General features: G+C 36.0%; 1 protein-coding gene across 9 annotated transcripts in view; it reads right to left on the reverse strand.

Moving 5' to 3' along the window:
• The window catches only part of DMD (dystrophin), a 1,072,200-nt gene that overhangs the window by 876,933 nt on the left and 171,184 nt on the right, over positions 1-24,083 (reverse strand). For all 9 annotated transcript variants that reach the window (XM_033051053.2, XM_033051056.2, XM_033051052.2 and 6 more), the window contains exon 2: positions 19,434-19,495. In XM_033051053.2, coding sequence (XP_032906944.1) covers positions 19,434-19,495 — 62 coding nt within the window. The remainder of the gene's footprint in view (positions 1-19,433; positions 19,496-24,083) is intronic.

Raw genomic sequence — 24,083 nt, forward strand, 5'->3', positions numbered from 1 at the left:
TTATGGCTCTCTAGGGGTCCCAATTCCCACTGTTGCAAGATATAGAGGCAATAGTGGTAACTCAGTCACCACTGAATTCTGTCCTAGGAAAACAGAGACAGAGGTTGGTTCATTTGAGATCTTTTATAAACTGGGTATGAAAAAGTCAGACACAATATTAAACCACATTTTAAGATTATATGTATAGCCAAGACTTCTCAGCTTCTCCAGTATTTCAACCAGTATTTCAACCATGTTTAGGTACATGCTTATCTTTTCATATTTAATGTATATGCCAAGAATTGTTCGTTCTGTGATTGTTCATTTTTTGTTTTAGAAAGTACTTCTGTGAATTCAAGACCACTTAAGCTTTCCTCTTTAGTGTCAATTCCTGAACACTTTCAAATACAATTCTTCACATCTTTTTAATGAGCAACTAAATTGTTTTCTGATAGTCTGAATAGAAATTAAGTTCGGCAACTACTGTTATTTCATAGGGGAAGTTTGGAATACCTCACCAATAAATTTCACAATGAACTGCATGTCTCAACATACAGGCTCATCACAGGCAAAAGTCACTATCAATATAATTGAGAAACATTTGCACATGTGAGAGAAGATATAATCTGACAGATCTAATTAATGGAATTAAAGGGGAAAATATAAATAAATATTGTAACGCACTTTAAAATCCTAAACCACACATATTCTACGTTTTATTACTTGCAAAAACCTCTTACAAAGCAATTACTTGCAGGACCAGTATTATAATCAAGTCATATCTGGTTATAGTCTTCTTGGTTTCTCCCTTTTTCTCTTACACAATTTTCCTTTTCCTCCATTCATTAGCCGAAGTTATTTAATATATTTAACCTAAAATAAGATTAAGAATTCTGACTCTTTCTATGTTGAGATTACTTTTCATCAAGTATCAGATTCCAAATTTATCTCTACCATATTATAGTTCACATAATACAGTTATATGAAGCAAGTGTTTGAAACAGTGACCCACTGTATTTTAAGATTCATGAGCTGCTTTGTACCTTGAAGTATATCAAGCATCTTAAAATTGTTTGGAACAGAGTATGTCAACCTAAAAGCAAATTGTAGCATCACAAAATACTGAATCATCCTCTTTTCTTTCCAAAATGTGAACTGTGCTATGATCACCAGAATTTATTGATTTTACAGAGAGGAGAAAAGTTATTTAACATTATTATGGGAGAAACTAATAAATACAGAGACTACTTTTCACAGATTTCCACTTATTTTGAGAGGTTTATATACAGTTCATATATATATATATATATATACATATATATACACACACACACATATATTTATGTGTATCTATATCTATAGATAGATAGATAGGTTTCCATACATCAGTTGCAGAGCGAACCATATATGCAATACACTTTTTCTCTTCTGATATTTACCAAGTGTGATTTCAGATTATGGTATAGCTTTTAAAATGCCATAAAATTGCATATATGCATATTGTTAAAATTGCAATTACTTTCACAAATTGTCCCAATATCATTTGTAGGTAAGAGATGCAGCAATGAATGACAGTTTTTCATTTAGATGAGGCAAATGATGCCAATGAAAGTATTAACATTTATGGAACATTTTAATAGGGAAAATAATGTTAAATTACATTGCTCATCCATTCCTTCTGTTTGTAATTAAAGGCAAATTCATGGATGCACAAGATCATATTCTGCCACCAGTGTATTCATTAGCAATACAAACATTTAGATAATTACATAATAATGCATTCTTCACTGGCAGTTAGTAGCAGAAGAGAAGATTCCTACTTTAATTTCCTTATATTACTGTTGGTATCATAAGCTTTCACACGAACCAATTCCCTCTAAAATATTACATTCATCTAACTCCTCTCTTTCTCTGTATGGAAATCTGAGGAAGACCAGCTTGCTCACTTCTGCCTACCTAGGCAAAGTCACACACCCAGGGCTGGGTGTTATGCATGGGCTCCACAGAGACATGAAAGCCATATGCAAGAATCCTAACCAAAGCTAGGTGCCTGTTGTGTCTGGGTCTGTCTGTGTAACTAGAAAAAGATATTACAACCAGCCAATGCCACGTTCCAGGAGTGCAACTGTGGGCACAGTTGTGTTGAGCCATATGGTGACTCATGACTAGATTGCACATGAAGAAGCTACACAGCTTTGATTTCCCTCTTCACTATGACCACCCCAAGCTCAGAGGTTTCTTAATTGTGCCCCACTGATAATTCATCAAAGTCCACACTTGGAGACAGCAGAGCTGTCTTTGCAACTCATGTAGGAAGCAGATGTTGTTAGAAAGGAAAATACATACACACAGGTTCATCATAATTTGTATAAATGTACATCAGGGAGGAGACCTGTGTACCTGCATTTCACACCAAGACAGGCTTACTTCTTATCAGATGCTGTGCTCTCAAATTCGTCTTCCAGAAAACAAACAACCAACCAACCCTTAGCAAAGAAAAAAATCTCAAGAAAAATTACAGGTTGCTGTAAATATGGACCTTTCTGTAACCTAAGTTACTTTATGCTGGTACATCTCAAATATGCACAGTCTACAGAGAAAAGAAAAAAAAAAGTGTCAGGAAATTTAATTGCCAACAGGATAATTCTCCAGAAGTAGGAAACAACCAGCAAGCTAAAAATAGCTAAATGGAAGTGGGCCGAAGTGACCTAGATAATTTGAAGAGGACATTGCAGCTAAATGAAAGGAGGTAGAGAGTTATTAAATGTTTTTCTTCTTTAGAGGTAAAGGAATGACATAAAGGGAATGCATTTTTTCAATTAAGTAATTTTGTTCATAGTCTTATAGAACTAGGAAACACAGGATTTAAAAGATATTTGTAACGTGCTTGACCTTCTATACATACATTTCCCGTCAATCCACAAATTAAATACATCTTGAATCAACTGTAAAAACATAATATTAAAAATAAAGCTTGTTTAATACTGTTCCCTTGCTTTGGTTAATGGGGAAAACTAACTGAATAGCTATGTGTAGTATAGAGGGTCACAATATAGCTTAGGGCTCTGAAATGTGGAGGTTTTCAAGTGTATTTCCATTATTTCATGAGGTGTTAATAAAAAGCATCTACTGTAACAACAAAAAAAGTAGCAGTCACAGTGTCTCACAGTGAACCTTTTTTTTTCTTTTAAATCACATTCAACATAGGATTTTTATGTGCAAATGAGAAATTGATTTCAAAAGGACAACTTCACCATCCCAGATTCTCAAGGAGAACAGTTTGATACATTTTTATACAGAAGGTAATTTATTGTTTTAAGCAAGAACTTGGGCATATTCAGTCCAAGTTTATACAGTAGGTCCCCATCTTCCATTTCACTCAAGGAGATAATGGGTTTCATATATATTAGGGTTGGATATCAAAGACTGGGGAGATTGCCAGAAGCGAGGTGGTGTGCAAATGGCTTTGGGGGTGGGCCAGTTGAAGGAGATAAATAACCACACACCAGTTCCTGGCCCAGCCACTTGGTAGCTGGACATTTTGTAGAGATAAATGTCTCTGTCCTCTGGGTTCTGCATTCACTCCTCCCTCCCAACACACTGAAATCCCTCACAGTCCAAAAGTGCTTTAGGCAGGTGTGTTCATTCCTCTGTCACTGATGGAGTCTCAGCATAGCCTCCAGCTTTTGGATTACTATTTCTATGCTATGAGGGCCATTTTTATGTTATGCTAAATGTGGTGCCATTAATATCTCACTATGGGAAGTGATTGTCATTTCCTGGAAAAAAATAATCGTGTATATTCTAATCCATAATTAGCATGAAATTATTATAAGAGAGTAAAATAAGGACTGCTATTCTGGGCAAACCAAAAGCTCTTCTAGGTTGATCCAACTCTGATAATAGCCTGTGCTCCTTCAAGAAAAGAGCATAAGGATAGCACAAGTGTAAAATCACATGGTGCTTCTGAATAATGCCCTAATTTCTATGAAATTATGGTTAGAAATTTCCCAAGAAAGGCTCTGGTCCTCAATGTTCAGAAAATTCAGGTTGGACTTAGATTTCTTGCTGATGTGATCTAAATCAAAAAACAAAGCCAACATTTTTTAAACTTCATAGAGAAATATATGAGAGTCACTGCAAACAGCTCTGTGTGGTGAAGTCTCATTCAGGGCATACAATGTGCACAAAGGAAGAAGGAATATAAGCTTTATCTATTAAAATATTTTTTCTTTATGCCAAAAAATAATAAATATCAACTGTCATTAAGTCATCTTGCCATTTAGTATAATGAAATCCTTCTTCAAGTTTTTGGTTGTTTCTATCTGATCTCAATTATTCTGATCCATCAGTAGTTTTGCCACATCCCTTTACCTGATAATCATCAGCTCAATAGAAATTTGCATGCAGCCCCACTGCCAGCTCCCCTCTGTTGTGTAAAATGACCTCATTTATGTCCTTTTGTTGCTTCTCTTATAGCAGCTTTGTGAAACATGAGATCTTTCTCATTCTGTCTTTTTGGGAGGAAAAATAACATTTACAGATCCACACTTTTTTCAGTCATACTTATGTATTCATACAGATTATTTTGAAGAAGTAATGTAATTATGAGGCACGCCTTCTTTGAAAACTATTTTGACTCTTCTCCATCATATCAGATGGATCCACATATCTAGTAATTTGAACCATTTCTGGAAGAAAGAGAAATAGACCAAATAGTTTAATAAATTACCAATATTAGTATCCTCCTCTGGATACAAGGTTGAAATCACAGATTACAAAACAATTGATGGCCTAAAGTTTTATGGTGAAGTCTCTTCTGAACCATTGCTTACTGCAATATTATTTCTATTATAAAAGGTGACTTCTAGTGCCACTGAAATCAAGAGAGATGCTCAGAATCACACTGTGTGAAGAAAGGTATTAATGCAAAAGGCTTCCTAGGTTCCCTGGCAGTAAGCAAAACAGGAAAAAAAGAATGTTTAGCTAGTAAGCCACTGCCTAAATTTCCATGAATGCTCCTGTGGAAAGCATGCACAGCCTTCCCTTTCCACTTCCACTTTGCCCCAGACAATCATGCAAACCAGAGCTTGATGGCAAAGGTCAAAACAAAAACTGCTCTTGGTTTTTTTGATTTGTTTATTTCAACAATTCACTGTCTGGTGAAAACCAATGACAACTTGATAAAAAAGGATGAAAGAGGAAATATTTGCTAGAGAGCTCCATGGCATTCCTAGACCAGAGATCATCACAATAAGGATAAGACGTGGCAGATAATTTGGACAGGAGATCCTGGGTGCAGACAGCCTCCAAAGTCAAGTGCTACAAGCCTGGTCTGGCTTGGTAAGAGAGCACCTTGGGATCACCAATTCTCCAAACATCACCCACAGCAGTACTCTCATCCCATTCTGCCAGGCCCCATGGGAGACCCTGAACCCCTGACTGCTCGCTGTCCCTGATGGCTGAACATGTTGTGCCTCTGTGGTAACTTGTCAGCATATGAATGTGCCAGTGTGATTTGTGTTTCCATGACTATGAAGGGAGTCAGCATATTAGGCAAGAGGGATGTTTTGCATGATTAAGACATTAGTAGTAAGATATATGAAAAAAACCTGGGATATTGTTCAATGTGATAAAGGATAATGTGATGGCTTTTATTAGTTATTATCCAATTAATCCATCAGCTTCTCTGCAAAGTAGCTTAGGGTGCAGTGTTTTATTGCACTGCAACACACACCCTTTACAACCTGATCATCTAGCAGCCAGGTATCATTTAGATCCCTGACATATTTCCTGCTTGTGACCTAGGGAAAAATACTTCACTGATTGCTTTCACTGAAACTTTCTAGAGACAGTTTTTCCTGTTTTCCGTATTGTTATATAATTCTCAGATCTTTAGCATATTTTTCAGTTCTAACTGCTGCTAGGAGGAGATGCATCATTTAAACTTTACTCTTTTAATATGGTATACTCTAGTAAATATACATATGGTACACTATAGGATATAATATAGTATACTCTCTAAATATAGTATACTAAAATAATGTCTGACATTTTCTATATAAAAATATGTGGCCAGCAGGACCAGGGCACTTGACACTGCTGAGGCCACATTTCAAGTCCCATATCCAGTTCTGGGACCCTCACTACAAGGAAGACATTGAGCTGCTGGAGCCCAAAGAAGAGCAACAGAGCTGAGGAAGGGTCTGAGGGAGCTGAGGGTGTTCATCCCAGAGAACAGGAGGCTCAGGGAAGACCTTATTGCTCTCTGCAACTTTTTTTTCACTGAATGAGTTGTCAAGCATTGCAACGAGCTTACCAAGGAGGCGGTGGAGTGACCATCCCTGGAAGTGTTTGGGAAATGACTGGATATGGCACTAAGTACTGTGGTTGAGTTGATACAGAGGTGTTGAGTCAAAAGCTGGGCTTTTCCAGCCTTAATGATTCTCTGATTTTTTACAGAAATTGTCAGGTGAGAGTACGAACACTAACTTATCCTATAAGTGGGGATATCTCAATAATCAGTACAGACCGCACAGAGCAACTCAATTCCTTGCTGATTTAAGTAAAAATTAAAATATAAAAAAAATGTAAAATAAACATGTACTGGGTCTTTCCCTTAGGCGAAACCACAAGAAGGAACTGTTTAGATGCTGCTTCACTATTCAAAAGTATGAGATGAGATGGTAAACAGCACATCTGATAACCTTATGTAAGGAGATTGTGATATACCTTGATAAGTGCATTCACTTCTTCTTTTGAGTTCATTCCTCATCTTTTCAGCACAGCTCCTGTTTCTGACTTTAAATATTATTATTTGGATTCCATTTGTTTGTTCTATGAGGACACCACTTTTGAATGCATATTTGTCAGAATTATAGAAAACCTTATTGTCAATAAGCCCTGTATATTGCCCATAACTGAATCAGGGCTTGATTTTGCTCCCTCTGTGCACTCTGACCAGTTGCTTAAGAATGGCTCCCTTTAGGTTTTCTATCTTATGCAATTACAGCATTTAAAAATTCTGTGAGAAGGTGACTGAGATTTTTCAGTGCATTTTGTCTGAACTTCCTTTAGAGTCATTGCTATCAGGATGGCAAGATAACCCTCTATCTTTTTAATTAAGGATTTTCAATGTCTCATGCAGTAATTGAATACAATCCTGTAATGGAACCCTGCTTCTACCTGTGTGATAAACTGTGTTGTTTATAGCTGATTGCATCATGTGCCTCATGCCTGACTTCCTTGTACCAAATGCCAAATGGACCTTTAGATTTTTTTCCTCAAAGAAAACCAGTTGACTTAAAATGCAAATTTACATATGATTGTTGACTACAGAGAAAAGGAAAAAAATAAATCAACACATTTGAAAATTGGTATAATTTTTTTTTTTTTAAATCCAGGACTCAGCCACTCTTATAAGATAGAATATACAGAAATACATGGCTTGTTTTATGCACAGACAGAGCCTCATAGATTGTTTCATCCTGCAGCCAAAGACTAAGGCAAAGAAAAAATAAAAATAAAAATGAGAACAGTCTAATTTAATATGGTTTTTTTTAGAACAGTGATTACCTGTGTCTTGATCAATACTTACAGCTTTCAACAGAATTCCAAGTGAAATCACAACTTATTACAGTTTCTTATTACTATTCTCAGGGATTTATGTCAGGGTTTGTTTGTTGGAATTTGTTTTAATGTAAAAAATCTTACTGTTACCAATAGTTTAGGATATAAACATATATATATATATATATAATATGAACTTATTTATACATATTTTTTAAACTGTACCAGATTGAACAGAAGAAATTGCTTGTTTCATGCTTTTCCTCAAAAATCTTAGCTTCAATAGAACCAACACCAAGTATCTGGGCACACAAAAAGCACCCTGTTTTTATGTCAGCAATACATGCTCTCACACTAATATTGGCAGGAATTAATTGTGATGGGCTTAAGCAGGCAAATCAATCAAACACACCATGAAAAGCAGATAGAAGAGGAAAATAGCTATTTTGTGAAATAACACCTGTCATGTAGATCATTGAAAAAAGTGGAAGTATTAGCAAAGTCAGTGATGTGAGCACCAATATTTAATAAGGCTAGGATACAAAAACATGAAAAAAATGATGTACCAGAGTGAGAGGAGGGGGGGAGTTGGTTTTGCTTTTTTATTTTTTTATTTTTAAAATGATAATAATAAAGCTGCTTTAATAATTCTCTAAGCAAATCCTAATAGGGTGTCCATGTCATTTTTGCCACTGCTGTTGAGAAATAACTGCACCTATCATATGCAGGGTGACAGTTTTTTTTTTTTCCTTCACAACTTCCAAACAAAAGATCAGAGAAAGAATGGAGGAAAGCAGCAATAAAAATCATAGGTATTATTGAAGTGTTGGTCCAGAATCACCCCCAAAATGTGATGGAACCACTTCCTATGTAAAAGGCAGATATGGAAGGTCCTGTGCAAATGAAGTTATTTGCAACCATTTAAAAATAAGATTGTTGTTTCTTAGTAAGACCATCTTTCATAATGCTATATTTTCTTCATGGCAAGTAGGACCTAAAACGCAAGCAATGGTTTAAAGAAATTCACATCAATAAAAGTTGCATTTGATCCAGCTGTAATATCAGCAGACCCTTTGGAGGAACTGAAAGTCTGTACACAATACAGATACTTCAAAGCACAACAAAATAAGTGATACACAAAATACAAGGGCTTACTGGACAGGGGTGGGTCTTCTCATCACCACCAACACTGATGAATAAAAACCCCAAAATGCAGTCTGTAAGACTGATGTGGTCTGCCCAAAACTAAACACTTTTGTTTTGAAGGGTTTTCTTTGTTTTGGGTTGCCTGGCAGTTTTGTTGTCTCTAAGTAATACTTTTTAAAAATGTTTAAACCCATTTAAACCCATGGGAAGAGTTGCCAAACTTCCTGCTGTCAAAGACAGACTATAAAAAAAGGATATGTGTGTGTGAGGCACAAATTGCACCCACTGTCTCAGGAAGAGGAGTTTTAGGGATGCTAGAGGGCAGCCGGGGAGGGCAGGAGCCCACTGGAAGTCCTGCCCAAGGGGTGCAGGTGAGGACCTGGACTGGTGACAAATTTCTCCTTTGCTTTCAGCTTCACTACCAGTGAATGTGACAGTGACACAAGGACAGGTGCTGGATCTGTTTAAGTAATGCAAGAAGATCACAGGAAGAGAGATCCACCAGTCCTAAATGTAGAAGCTTTCACATGCTCTTCTACTCTCTTCATTGATCCTGAGAGATGTGATTAATCTTTTTCAGATAGGGAGAATGGACAATATTATTTGCTTGAGCATCACTAAGTTTCCATAACATTCAGATAAATGTAGACAATAGCTCAAAAATGGTTTCTTTCTCCTGGTTTTATTTTTGAACTTTCGAAGTATAATGTAAATCCACTAGTTTTATTTGTCTGCATGAAGAGTTTTGCTTTGGAGATTCTGAAGATGATTAGATGTAATAGTAATGAATTCTGAGCACGGAAATGATGATGTCTACTTCCAGCAACAATCATGCAAATTTGTAAATGTTTACAAATTCACAAGCTAGACATATGCACCACTGAGACCAATACTGTAGTGCTATATTTAGCTTGTTCCTATTCCCCTCTCAAGATACATATACAAGAGTAACTTCAAGTGAACAATTTTATTTAAATTAATCTATTATAAACATAACTTGATTTTTTTCCTTACCAAAACATATTACAAATGAAAGTCCAGTGCCCTCTATTGCCAGAAGTAGCAATTACTTTGCTTACTTGGCATGTCTGATACATTTCAGGGAAGCTCTTGTTATTCTACAAGAGTCTATGAAAACAAGAATTCAAAGACAAATAATATTAACATCAGAGAAGTGCATGTATTTTAGCCCCTAATTCACTCAGAAATTTCAGACTAAAAACCTGTGATACTGCACCATCTTAGAAATCTCTAAAATGTAGTCAGTATTCTCTCATATTTCTAATGGTGAAAGTGTTTTGTCATGCAGATTCTCATTGTTTCAGATAATACACACTGCACAGGTGTTAGAAGGGGAGACATTTTCATGGAAAACATTTTAAGCCTGAATATCTGATTCGGAGAAGTAATATAACCCTTGCACATGCAAAAAAAAAAAAAAAAAAGATACTGAGAGTATCTTCCCAACCTTCAGTGGCCCTACTGCAGCAGTGGTAGCTTTAATTCTCTGTGAAAAATGGGGATTTCCTCCAAGGGCTGCTGCACTCAGGGGCAGGATGTCTGTGGCACCAGAGCTAGGAGTGGGATCAGGCTTGGAGATGGGTACAGATCTGCTGGAGAAAGAGCCCATTTTCCCCATGGAAAAGCTGCTCCTGAACTGTAGCTAGTTTTGAATTTATGCCCACTAAGGCAAAGCAGAGGAAACATGTCAGTGCTTGTACAGTCATGGGAGCAGACAGAAGCCAGCCTCACTTGCAAGAAAAAGGTCTTTTGAGATACACAGCCAGCAGCCTCAGCTCCACCATAAGATTTGCAGATAATGAGGTGGAAGGAGAAGTTTCACTTATCATCAAAGTGAAAATTAATCTGCTCTCCAAAAGCTGTCTTGTTAAACTGCAATCATTTAGACATTTTTTGGAGGGAGGAAAAAAAAAAAAAAAAAAAAAAAAAAGAAGCCTACAACAGGCAAAGCCAAAGAAGTCTCCTTGAAATGGGAGAATGTTCTGGAGAAGTATTAGAAAATCCCTTTCCTTCAGCCACACAGAAAAAAATTGTCATTGTCTGAACTTTAATTTAAAAAAACCTAAAATGCAACCACAACCAATACAGAGACATTTTGATTCACTTTTTTGTTGCTGTTGAACGTCCATCTTTGTGACTTTGAAGCCAAACCAAAACCAATTTTTCTCCTCTCTAGGTTTTCAGTGACAGGGTTCTTTTCTGTACTGACAGTTTGCAAAGCATCTCCAGCTGTGTGACAGCCACAGTGGGCCATGAGGCTCAGGCTTCTGATGTTACCAAGAACAGGGAAAAAAAGAATCCCTGCTTCTTAAATGCTACTTTGGTTTTGTCATGCTGTATTTTGACCCCACACAGATTCTGGTGCTCCCTGTTCTCACAGTAAGTAATGGTGGAAAATCTCTATGTCCAGCACTCAGGACTCTACACTGGGCAAAACTAAATATTTATAAATAATAATTGGATTATTTAGGGAGATACCTCCTAAGTATTTCACCAAGAGTAAGCTAAAAAATTACTTTTTAAACAAAATATAAAAAGTCAACAAGCTATAAAACTGAAAGCTCACATACAGTGGTGATGCTATGTGCAAAATTCAGTGCATGAGGATCTTTGTTGTCTTTAAACTGTGCCTGTTTCTGTTTTTAGTAATGTTCATGATAACTTACTTGGTCATACAAAAAACAAAAAAACCTCTAAAGATATAGTAATAGATAGAATTTCATTCTGGAACTTGTACTAAGTTAAATAAATATCAAAATTGCCATTGATACTACCTTAAAAAGTACAGCAAAATAATTGGATGTTATTTTTCATTCCAAAGGAAATTTAATTGATGCATAATAAATATTTACACACCAAAAGTCTCATTTTACTGCATCATAAGAAAAGATGTAGAATATAGAGCCCTAATAGGTTATTATACGTGTATATATAACTATAGATATATCAATGCAAATAATTCTGAGCATGCCTGATACTTCCTTATGTATTCTGGAGCTATCATTAAAGAAACCTCTTAACACTTAGCAATGCAAATGTGTTTTCTACACCAGGTTTAAACATCATTTGGTTTCAAAAGCTTTTTCTTTAATGATACAGAATGGGCATGATGTGCCTTTGGTGTGTTTTTGCAAGATGTATTTTAAAAAGGTTACTGGCACAAGAAAGCCTGGGATTTTAAAACAGGATGTGTCCCAGGGGCAGTGTTGATCACACAGAGCTGCAACTCAAAGAACTATTAATCTTCAATGAAAGTTCTGGTTATTTGCCACACTGTAGCAAATAATTGGGCTCCCACATTAGGAAGCTGTTCTTTCTCATCACTTTTACTGTAGCATTTAGAAAGGCTGGCAGCAGACATCAAACAGAGTAATTAGGTATTTAGGATGAATAAATATCGATCATGTTCTCTAACCAACAAAAAAAAAAAGTAGCAACCAATTTTTTTTTTAATTTATCACAAATGATACAATTTTAAGTCTATAGGTTTTCTGAGAGTTTTCTTTCAAAATAAAAAATAAATTCTGAGGCTGCTCACAATATATTATCCATGTTTAATGAATGAGCTGAGCTAACTTCTACCATACTCACATGTGAACTTTAAAGCACTGATAGAAGTTTTAGCACAGACACAATTTCAAAATTATACTAACAGTCCATCTTTTGTTTGCCCTGGAACCAATATTCTTGCTTATGATACCTGATCCTCCTTTACACAGATCTGCAAATTAGTGCCCCTTTGATGAACAGAGCATAAGTTTCTTCCTGGTGAAATTCATCAGAACTCTAAAAATCTAATGGCAACCTGGAGCTCAGCAAACTTTTATTCAACTTGTTTTTCCAACAGGCTTTTGTGCAGCCACTAAATTCTCTGTAAATGGCCGAAACACCACAGCTATCCAAATTAACTTCTCTGAACTTGTCTACAATGACACTAAATTTTTGTTCTGCAAAGCCACCACTGGTGTACTCTCTGGAACTCAATTCTAAACCTGAAATCCCACAACATCAGCACACCCTACTGATAGTTTTTATTACCTGAAACAACCAGGGATCTTTTTTGGTCTCATTGACATGTATATGCAACTACTGTTCTGATTTCAGAAAATACAATGTGCCAGCAGACATCAGTGCAGCTTGAGCACACTGATCAGAATCTCAAAGTATAGGATTTAATTCTAATTTTTCTACTAGTTACCCACTCATCTAAGCAGCTGTCTTCATTTGACATATAGGTTAGTTGTCAAGAAGGCAGTTTGGAGGGAGCTAATATTAAACATTTTAATCTGTGCTTTTGTGATTTGTTGCCAGACCCCATCCCTCCCTTCAGCTTCTCTTGGTTATTACCTGCTGTCCAGAAGGATGGCTAAAGACATAGATTATTCACAGGGGTAAAAACATTTCCATGGAAGCAGAATCTTAGAGGAAGTTGACAAATGAGTCTATTCTTGTCTTCTCTACAGAACTTCACCCAATTACTCCCATCCCAGAGTCTGCACACTGAAATCACCTTTCTGTGAGTCACTTTTAAAATTTATTTTAATTTGAAGTCATTGTGAGGGATAGCATGGATACCTGAGCAAGTGTGTCAGCAAATTTCTCTACTGGATGGCAGACATACAGCAGTGCTGTTTCTCTGAACCTCTATTATTTGACATACGTCCTCAAAAGACCAGTTAACTGTTCATGTGTGTCAGTCATTCCTGTTGGCTGATATGCAGAAGGAACCTAATCTACTATCACAAGAGACCAGTAAAGAGTCTTGAATAATTTCAGCCTGTCCATGAGCTCAAGAAGGTGAAAAACCTGAAACCATCACCACACCTGCCATGATACAAGCCACATACAAACCCTAAGCAAATAAATTATTTTAATTGCTGTGTGGTTTAACTAAAGCTGTAAAAGCAATGTCCTTTTGTGTGTTCCCTTTATCCCTGCATATAACACTTGACTGAACAACTTAGCTGCTATTACAAACAATTTCACTAGTAAAAGGTGTATTACATTTTGCTGACTGTTATTTACTAGTCACAAATATTTTAAGTGAGACTGTCAACCTTACTTTCTTTGGCACAGGTTGCATCATTATTGTGTTTCTTCACATGATCACACAAGAATGGAATCTAATTCCACAGTCACCATGCAAATAACTACATCTTAATGTTTCCATCTGCCCATAAAAGGTGTCATTTTTCACAACTTAAATTCTCCACAAAAAGGAGAACTATCAAATAATCTCTTTTTTTTTCATAAAGCTAAGTAATATAACATTTGGTATCCTTTCATCTGTTTTCCTATTACAATTCTTCATAACAAAAGGAAGAAAATCCAAGCATGAAGTAAAGAAACCATTAAAAATTACCCACATTTTTTCCTCCCCAAATCTAGCATGCTTTATTTTCTGACCCTTGTTCCTACCCATTTAGAGGTTAATAATTAGAGTGTTTACTTGAAAAATTCTGCCATATATGTCTTCTTTGACTGTGTAGGGGAACTTTCTATTCTTTTGGAGCAGAAATGTGGAAAGCCTACTTAAACCTCTGAATTTGCAAGTGATTTCATGAACATCTGTTACTTGATATCGTGAATTAAAACACTGAAAATCTCTTGACAAACTACCCTTCTTTTATGAAACCCACTTATAGGTTAAGCTTTGACTTCAAGCTGGCCATAAGGTGTACCCTAAAATTCAAGCTGCCAAAGTCTACAATTATTAGCTCATGTCTACTGTACTAACAGCAGATCCTTCTACTGCTGACATTAAAATTGTCAGTAATTTGAGACACTCTGTCTATAACGAGGGAACAAAAAAAAGTTCATATTTCTTTAGTCAAAGAAATTTACTCTTTCCTTTTAGGGTGGGGTGCTTTTTTTTTTTAACATTTTTTTGTGTTGAAATTTTCATGTTTTCGTTATAGAATTAATTGGCATATACGAGTTCTTTCCTAAATGCTTGCAAAAGTATTTCCATCTTCAGTAGCACTTTCTGCTTTGCAGCCTGTTATGCAATGAATGAGGCAGAATGTATAACCAGTGAAGCAACATAAAATCATTGATAATGGGGTACAGGCATGGTTAAGGTAATTGTTGTGTCTTTTTCCAAGTCCCAGCTGAGAGCTGTTACACTTGCAGGACTGTGACAGATTTGCATTCTCCCAAAACACCTAGTTCTGGATTTCAGTTATATCAAATTTTAAAAGCTGGCATCTGAGCAAAAACTGTCATACTCAGGACCAGACATGTCTCTAGTGAGAGCTCTAATTAGAGTTCTATTATTAAAAACTAGGTTATAATACTTTCCTTTAATATCATTATGTACACCCTGCAGAACTTCATCATTTTATAGATAAACTTTATCTGAGGTCAAAGAAAACTTTCTGAATTATATTAAATTATTATGTTCCACATTATAAAAATTGCCTTAAGTTTAAACTGATAGCATGCCATTTAGATGGTAAACCAAGAAGGTATTATTCAAGAAAGTCACAGCCCATGTGTAGGATTGCATTGGGGTAAAGAGAGATCTCTTGGATTACCTCCTCTGATTTCTCTTACATTTAAAATTTATTATTTTATCTCATGAACATTGAAAGGCAACTTTTGGCCTTTCCTACTGAAACTTTGATTTTCTTGTAGATGAGTACCATACTGTAATTTTCAAGGCACAGATTTTCTGCATAATCCATTTTCTGCCTAGCAAAAGAAGTAAGAATTAGTGAAAAACCTGCTCTTTTGAGCAATTGTAAGAGGGAACTGTAAAATTTATTTTCTCCACTTTCTTGATTTAGAGCACCCTACTCAACTTTCTAAAAAAAGGTCTGAAGAGAGACACAGCCTCACCCATAGCAATTGAAATATTGCTGACATTTCTGCTATCTTTTCCTAGATACCCTTTCACAGACTTCTTGGTAACATTCCAGAGGTTTTAGGTTCTGCACATCTCAGACAGAAAACTGTCAAGATTGTGTGGCTGAAAGTTTGCTATGGATTGCATGTTCAGGGCTTGACTGTTAAATTCGAGCCATCTGAGTGAAGTAGCTGCACATGATCCAACTGGAATGCCACAGAGGAAGGACAGCTCTCTTCCCCCACAGGTGAAAATTATATGTGGGTTCTCAAGTTATGCTGGTGACACACAAATTAGAAAATTATTTTTCAATTCTTTGCATCTTCTCATATTTAAAAGCATTATTTGTATTTACATCACAAGTCATGTGAAACAACTTGCAAATCTGAGTGTTTTGGAAGCCCAGGCTGAGAATAAATGTACTGAGACACAGGTGCTCTGGACACTGAATTTTTAGGAAAGTAATACAGCTCTTTGGGAAGAAAGGCACTATACAGCCAATGAAAATGAAGATTTAAAATGCTTAGAAGTACAATAATTTCACGATTATAAGCCGCACTGAGTATAAGCCGCACTTCCGGCTGCCAGCAACTTTTCATTCTTTGTCCATACATAAGCTGCACCTGATTATAAGCCGCATGTTACAATACAGAGTGTGATAAAAGGTATCTATTCTATCACTATCTGTTGAGGGTGGGGGCAGTGATCCTTACCTCAACGGCAGATATTCTGCTAATGATCCATCCACTGAAACCAGGCAGGGCATTGTTCTTTATCTTTTCACAACCCATCCTTCCTCCAGTGAGTCATTTTCTGCTAATGGCCATTGAGTCCCACTGTGTGACTGATAAAATTACTTCATCCCATTTCTCCAGCCAGGGAGAAGAGCCCAACATTTCTTACCAAGATAAAAACAGAGGTTTTGGGACACTAAGGGAGCCCCTTTCTCCACTGGACTCCAGAGGAAAACCGGAATTCTCCACATCACCACTGGACTTCCAGGGGAAAACTGCACCTTGTACAGGAGCACTGCTCCAACTGAATCACATCTGTCACTGCAGGAGGATGCAGCCACCATTTAATGGCACTGCTACCAACACCCTGCCTGACAGGGTGTCAGGTTGTACTCTGACTTTGTCAGGGTTTGGGGTTTGTTTCTTTGTAGTACTGTATTTCTATTTTAATTTCCCTAGAAAAGAACTGTTATTCCTAATTCCCATATCTTTGCCTGAAAGCCCCTTGATTTCAAAATTCTAATAATTTGGAGGGAGGGGGTTTACATTCTCCATTTCAAAGAGAAGCTCCTGCCTTTCTCAACAGACACCTGTCCTCCAAACTAAAACAGCAACTTTTCATTCTTTGTCCATATATAAGCCGCACTTTGGGTTCGGACCAAAATTTTAGTCAAAATGGTGCGGCTTATAATCGTGAAATTACTGTAAGGTAGTGGATGAATTTTCTAACATAATTTCATTTAACCCTAAATATTTTACAGTTAGTGACCTGGATTTCACAAATAAGATAAATTAATGATGCAATACATTTCTCTTTCTTATTTCCAACGCTGTAGGATAATCTACTCAAGACAGCACCCCTAGAACTACATAGGATTGACTGAAAAGCTATTCTGCAATGAAAGTAATTCATTAAGCATTTTTACAAAGCTGACAATGATGAGAAATCACTAACAAGGAGTAGCTTGCTAACTGAAATCGATTCCACAGCTACAAACAGAGATGGATTTGAACCACTGCACACAAGTCAGGAGAAGAGGGATAAATTGCAGACTTCACATGGAAATCCACTTTCATGTTTTGAAGCCCATTTCTCCAAGCTCTTAGAAGAGGGAGAAGATTTTCCTGGGACTGTACAGCAAGACCTTCTGTATTTCTGTCCTAAAAACCCAGAAAGAAGTAATTTCTTTGAGATTTAAAGATAAATAGTTTTTTGATAGCTGAAATAAGTAGACTGTCCAAAAAAAACCAAGTCATGCTTCAGGCAAATAAAAACTTGATCACAATGTTTAGGAGGTTTTTCTCAGAGCCCAAATGAAGTAGAGGGAGACTAGTACTTTTAAAAATATATGTTTGCAAATGCATTTTCACATGCAACTAGAAATATCATAAAACTCAAGTAAAAAGTAGCTAAAGCATCATTAAACTACACTAAATAGTGCTAGAATTGGAGGAAAGGCCTCTAGATCATTCAGATGAATGAATCAAACCTAACATTAAAAGCATGTGTTGACAGGTATTTTTTAAACCCTCCATAATTCTTGTTATTCTTCTGCAGACTTGGTCCAAGTTTCCTCAGTAATTGCAGCTTTGCTATTCCATAAAACAGTAATTTCTGAGGAAACAATGCTGTAGAAACATTGCATTTTCTTTAGATATAGAAGCAAAACAGTTACTCTTCATTTTCCACAACTATTTCTGTGACCATGAAAAGGCCTAACTGGTAATACATTTCAAATTATGCTGTATCAGATGATGGTTGCTGTGGCTACTTACTCATACATGAAAAAACGAGATTACAAATTACTCAAGCTAAAATCTCACTATTGCCAAAAAAAGAGAAAATAATCACATCTTTCACCCTTTGTGAAGTACTTCCATTATCGGAAACATACTAAAGTTGCTTTTTTTTTCTGCAATAGTACCATGTTGTGGATTCATTTTGTTTGGGATTCAACACAGTTCCCAGAGCTTTCCTTTGCTTTATTATTGCCAGCCCAGCTATTCCCACCTTCTGTATGCACATGTTGTACTGCTGTCCTAAATATAATACTTCATAGTTGTCTTGTCTTGATCTTCTTCAAGACAGTATTTCATCCTGATGCAGTCCTCCAAATTGCTGCACATCTCTGTAAAGATGCTGAGGACAAATATGTGCTGTCTAAAATACTTGAGTTAGTATTAGAAAAAGTTCTAGACTATGGAAAAGCCCTGTGGGACTCCTGAAGGACTAAACCACTGCTGAGCACGTTTTCAACATTATGATGGCTCTATTCAGATTATCTTGCTTCCCATTTTATATGAGTAGAATCAGATGGGAAACAATCAAAAACCAGACTAAACAGAAGATACATCACAGCTCCTATTTCATTGCTGTCTAGTGCCTGGTAAAATGACAAATGATTGAATTGATTTGCTTTATAATTACTGGCAAATAAATTTGATTCATTTATGCAGGACATTTAACAAAATGTTTCAGCAAATTAATAGCTCAAACAGAATTTTTCTGGAGTATTAAAGATAAAATCATTATATACTGCCAGAAGGGCAGTTATTAGTTATTTGGGCTTTTTTTTCCCCACTCCATTTATGATCTACCATTCTGAAAAATAACTATTTCAAAACATATAATTTGCTTTCATAAATTTGTTAACTGGATCACACCTCTTATCTCTGACCTTGCTCTTTTCCAATTCACCCAGTTTTATTAAAGATGCAATTGCAATTAGAAACAAGAAGAGACAAGTCTAATGGAGGAAAGTCCTTTGTTCATTAAAAACACAAAAAAATAAATTTAAGAAAAGAGTAATACAGATGCATCCCTAGTTTGAGGAAAGGCAAAGTAAATTGAAAGAGAAAATTTTAAGAGAAGGATGGCTTCTTACATTTCAATCATTGCTGAAATCAAAGAAATAAAGCTTGAACATTTTTTTTCTAATAAATCAGTCAACTGCCTTCATCAATATCTGAGACTTGTAACTTATCTTGAAAAATAAGCCTCAGTGTAGGAATATCAGGTTTCTTTGTCGGTTTTTTGCTGTTGTTTTTGTTGGTTTTTGGGGTTTTTTTTAAATTTTTGCTTTTGTTAATATATAAAAACATATTTTGGTAAATTAATACATTACTTAACTAATTACCTTAGCAAACTGTGCATTTATCCATTTTGTGAAAGTTTTCTTTTGAACATCTTCCCGTTCATCTGCCAGAGAAAAGAAAAGCATTTCATTAGAATTATGCAACAAAATGATGCATAATTGATTAATATTTCAGTTTTGGTTTATTGTAAACTACTAATAATACTTCAAACACAGGCAGGAAATTTGTTTGGATCTATCCTTTGACAATTGCATCAACACATTATGAAAGTCTACAGATCCCCTTCGTAGTCATGGTCTGTATTCCTAGTTCAACTATTCTGTAAGTTCCTTTTCTTCTGGAAAAGAACATGTTGCAGTAGGATCTGAAACCCCATTCTAATTTTTAATTTCATATAGGTTTAAATAACTCCAAACATATCATCTGATAGTTTTGGCATCAGGAAACTTTTCTACAGTAGAAAAGTACTCGAAATAACATTATATGCACCTCCTCAAATTGCTTGAGGAAGTGAAACCTTCTGAACCCCAACAAAAGTTGTCCATTGTCAGCCCCTGATGTACCTTATGCCTTTTTTAATTTGCAACTATTCACGTGTCACAAATTGTTATATATTTTTCCCTCATTGCAAAAACAAAAACAAAACAAACAAAAAAAACCCCACAAACAAAAAAAAAAAAAACAAACACACATACTTGCTCACTCAACCGTACATAAAATTCTTTTTAAATTCTTTAATACAAAACCTTTGTAGAGGGCAATGATTTATCTTAGGCCTTGATTTCTGTATCTAAGTTATAAGTATAGTCTTGATACTGAATGGAACTGGACAAACAAAGGTACAATTTGCTGTATTTTATATAGGTTGAAAGAGAAAAAACTTTCAAACTAGAACTTTGTAAGCATTTGACCAAGAAGATCTATTAGGCACAATCCCTGAAATATAAAGATTTTTTGCTTGGCAAAATAAAATGAACCCCAACTAGAATTAAAGGGCATGTGTGGAAAATGGTGCAGAATGCTCATACTGAAATAAAGTTCACCCAATGCAGCCTTTTGGTTAGCAGTAAAATTCTCTATAATTCCTAAATAAAAAGGGATATTAAATTCCCTTCTGAAATGTACAGCAACTAATAACATTAATGGATTCAGCTAAATTTGAAAGGCAGGTATAGACAAGCTAGAAGACAAATGTATGGCATTAATAGTGTACTTTGCTTTCCCTCCCTCCACTTGTCCAAAGATCCAAGACAAGACAAATCTTTTTGATACAAATCTTTTGTTCTTAAAACATCAACTCAATATCACTTTAAACATACTTTTCCCACCAGAATGTTTTCCAGTTTCAAAGATACTCATATAAAATACTACAGTTTGCAAGTTAATATTGCATTACAAAGTAGTTTAGATGATCTTGAGAGTAAAAAAAAAAATGACAACACAATAGTACCCTGGAAACTTGCCATAGAAGACATGTATTATATACACTCTGCCACTAATATATATATATATAAGTATTCGTTACAATAAACTTCCTAGAATTCTATTGCTATCTATCCCAAATAACACTGCCAGCTTTGTCCTTTGGCTGAAAGTAATGCTTGAATAGTTAAGCGACTCACCTAAAAGCAACAGCATGTGAAGGAGATGCATGCTTTTGGTAATGCATGATGCTGAAGCTGTTAAAAATTTTATTTTCCCCACAAGCAACACTTCCTTCTGTGTTGACTGTAAGTTGCTCATTATATGAGGTTTGTTACATTCCTGCCTCATGCAGTACACAGAAGATGAGAGAAGATAGATTTTGTTGATAGAAGATAAATATTCAATCTGATGTTTTAGTACAAATTTCTTCAGCAACTTCAAAAAAAATTACACATAAATAGCTGCTTCTGTTTAATCATCTCTGCTAAAACCGCCAAATGCAAATGGGTTCAAAGAATAATGTGGCACTTAGCAAGGGAAAGGAAAAAGAGACAAAATCACCTTTCTAAACTGTTCAAACAATATTATGTGATATTTAGCAGGGAAAAGGAAAGAGACAAAGACACCTCTTTAAACGGTTCAAACTTCTGCTTTTCCCTGCCAGGCAGCTGTAATAGCATATTTAGTAACAGAGTGGGTTGTTTGGTTTAGGTTTTTTTGTCTGTTTGATTTTTTTCCCAGAAAGATATATGCAAGTTTAACTCCTAGTCACCAATTAATTCATGTTCACTGTGCTAATAAAAAATCAGGGCCTCCTGAGAAAAATGAGAGTCAACCCCACAATTTGAATGTTCAAAACTTATTCAAAGTCCAGGCAATACTCTGTTACTTTGTAAAACACAAATCTATTCCACTGCTGTTATCTTTATACAGAGATCACTGCAAGCACTTTTATCTCTAGGTGCTTGCTCTGACAAGTTTATGCCACAACAATTTGTTAGTGACAGCCTCCTAACCTAAAAATGAATCAATCTTTTGGTTTTGCATGGTATGATTTCCCCACTGTAAACACAATATTTTACAAAGATTCTCTTAGCCCAGATTTATGGATTGAATGCTGAATGTAGAAGCTGAATGACATTTATCTAGGTGCTGCAGAAATGTGCCAAGAACACTCCTCTGCCACTTTAATAATGCTTATAATGTTTATAAGAGATCCTTCAGCAGTGAGCCAGTGAATGTCCTTGCAGGTGCTTTTACTGTGAGACAAGAATAATCAAATGGCCAGGCAGGTAATTCCTTTACCTGTTCAAGAGTAATATGGTATGTTTATTTCTTTTCTTTCAAGCTGAAGGAATTGCAGAATAGTGTACTGTCTTTCTTCAGGTTAGATTTCAACACTGCATGGATCATGAATTCCTTTATCGTAGTAACAATGGGATCCCTTCCCACAGCAAAAATGCTTTTCTCAAATTGATGGACATTGAGTGGAATAGGCTTAACCTCATTTTCTGTAGGTTATCAACTCAGAGAATGAATGCTCTGAGGACTACAAAAAGCCTTTCAGAAAAAATAGATACTGAGCAGTAAGATTTACCTGATTTTTGTGCCCTACAGCCTCTAGTACCACTGAACAGACCTTGTTCTAACCACAACACATTCACAAATGTGTTCAGATGAGCATCCAGTTTTGCAGCTGTGAATGCAAACCTTTCAGATTAGTCAACTGCACATTTGACTTCTGAAGTATTATTCCAGGTTAGGCCTCATAATAAATTATGACCCAGAGAGAAAGTGCCATATTAATGAAGCTAATAACGTGACAGTGGATAGTTCTGACACTTAATCAGGCAGCAAGGCTAATAGAGACAAGTGGCACACTGAAGGATGCTTGGGAACAATCATGTTTCAACAGACCAAAGATGCTATTAATAATGGCAAGTGGTCACCCTACAACTTTCCTAGATACTTAAGAGCTCATGTTTGTAGCCTGCCACTCCAATGCAATTCCCATCTTATTTCTACAAGAAAACCTCCAACATCATGCTGTCATCTCTTAGTAAATGACACTTTTTACTATCCTTATGCTTTTAAACAATTTGAGCTTACAAATACCAAGCAGACTGCAAAATGAACCAAGGTTCAGAAACATACACTGTGTACATCACTACATCATTCCATTTGTATCATAAAAGACACTTCCCCATGGAAAACATGTACCAGGGAGAAGAAAATTTGCACTTTGATGCATCCTTCCCTTTTTTCCTAGAGGATCTTCAACCTCTCAACTCTTGACACATCTGAATAAAATTTTTTTTTTCACTAACTCACATAATGGTTGAGGCTGTAAAGCACCTTTGGAGATAATCTGGTCCAACTGCCCCAATCAAGCAGGGTCACCTAGAGCAGATTTTACAGGACTAGGCTGACTGTGGGTTTTTATTATCTCCAAGGATGGAGACTCTTCCTACTGCCACATGAAGACTGCATCTTCTGCCTTGCACAGATCTGGATGATGGTTTCCACTGCAAGTGGCTTACAAAATTCCCTTTTAAAGAACAGCCCAACTCTTAAAAATAGATGACACTCAACAAAAGAGTACAGGTACATGAGGAGTATGGGGAATGACCCATATCTTCAGATTCTAAACTTTAATTTAAAATAAACAAACAAAAAAATCATTGCCATTATCATGTCAATGAAGATGACATTTGTAGAATGTTTGAATCACTCAGAGTCAGGGAGTGACAGGAGGCTCAGTTGTATGATAGAGGATTTTATGCAGCCTGCAGCAAGCAATTCCATCACAGGTGCAGGAACACAAACAGGGAAGAAAGAGAGATCTCATTCTGTTACCCAGTGTTGACCTATAAGCAAGAAAGGAGGGGGTGGTGGGGAGAAGAAAAGAAAGAAAAAGGAAGAAAAAAGTAGAAAATAATTCCCATACACTGGTAAAAACTTTGAAACAATGGTGTCAAGGCAGGTGTCAATTCCCTCATTCATGGCAACTGCAGGTTCATTGGAACACTGCACTTTAGAGAAGAAAACCATCAAAATTACTATTTGATTTTCTAGCAGCCAAACAATGCAGATTGAGAAAAGGTCAGGATTTTCTTCAGTGAGTGAGAATGAATACCAGCAATGGTGAGAGCTCTAGGAACAAAAGAGGCCACAGATAGTCACATTATTGATACTCTGGCACTATCGACTCACTATTCTTAGAGATTTTCAGTACATTATTACAATACTCTGCCAGTAACTACAGC

This window comes from Catharus ustulatus, chromosome 2 (assembly GCF_009819885.2).
Source record: "Catharus ustulatus isolate bCatUst1 chromosome 2, bCatUst1.pri.v2, whole genome shotgun sequence".
Taxonomy (NCBI): Eukaryota; Metazoa; Chordata; class Aves; order Passeriformes; family Turdidae; genus Catharus; species Catharus ustulatus.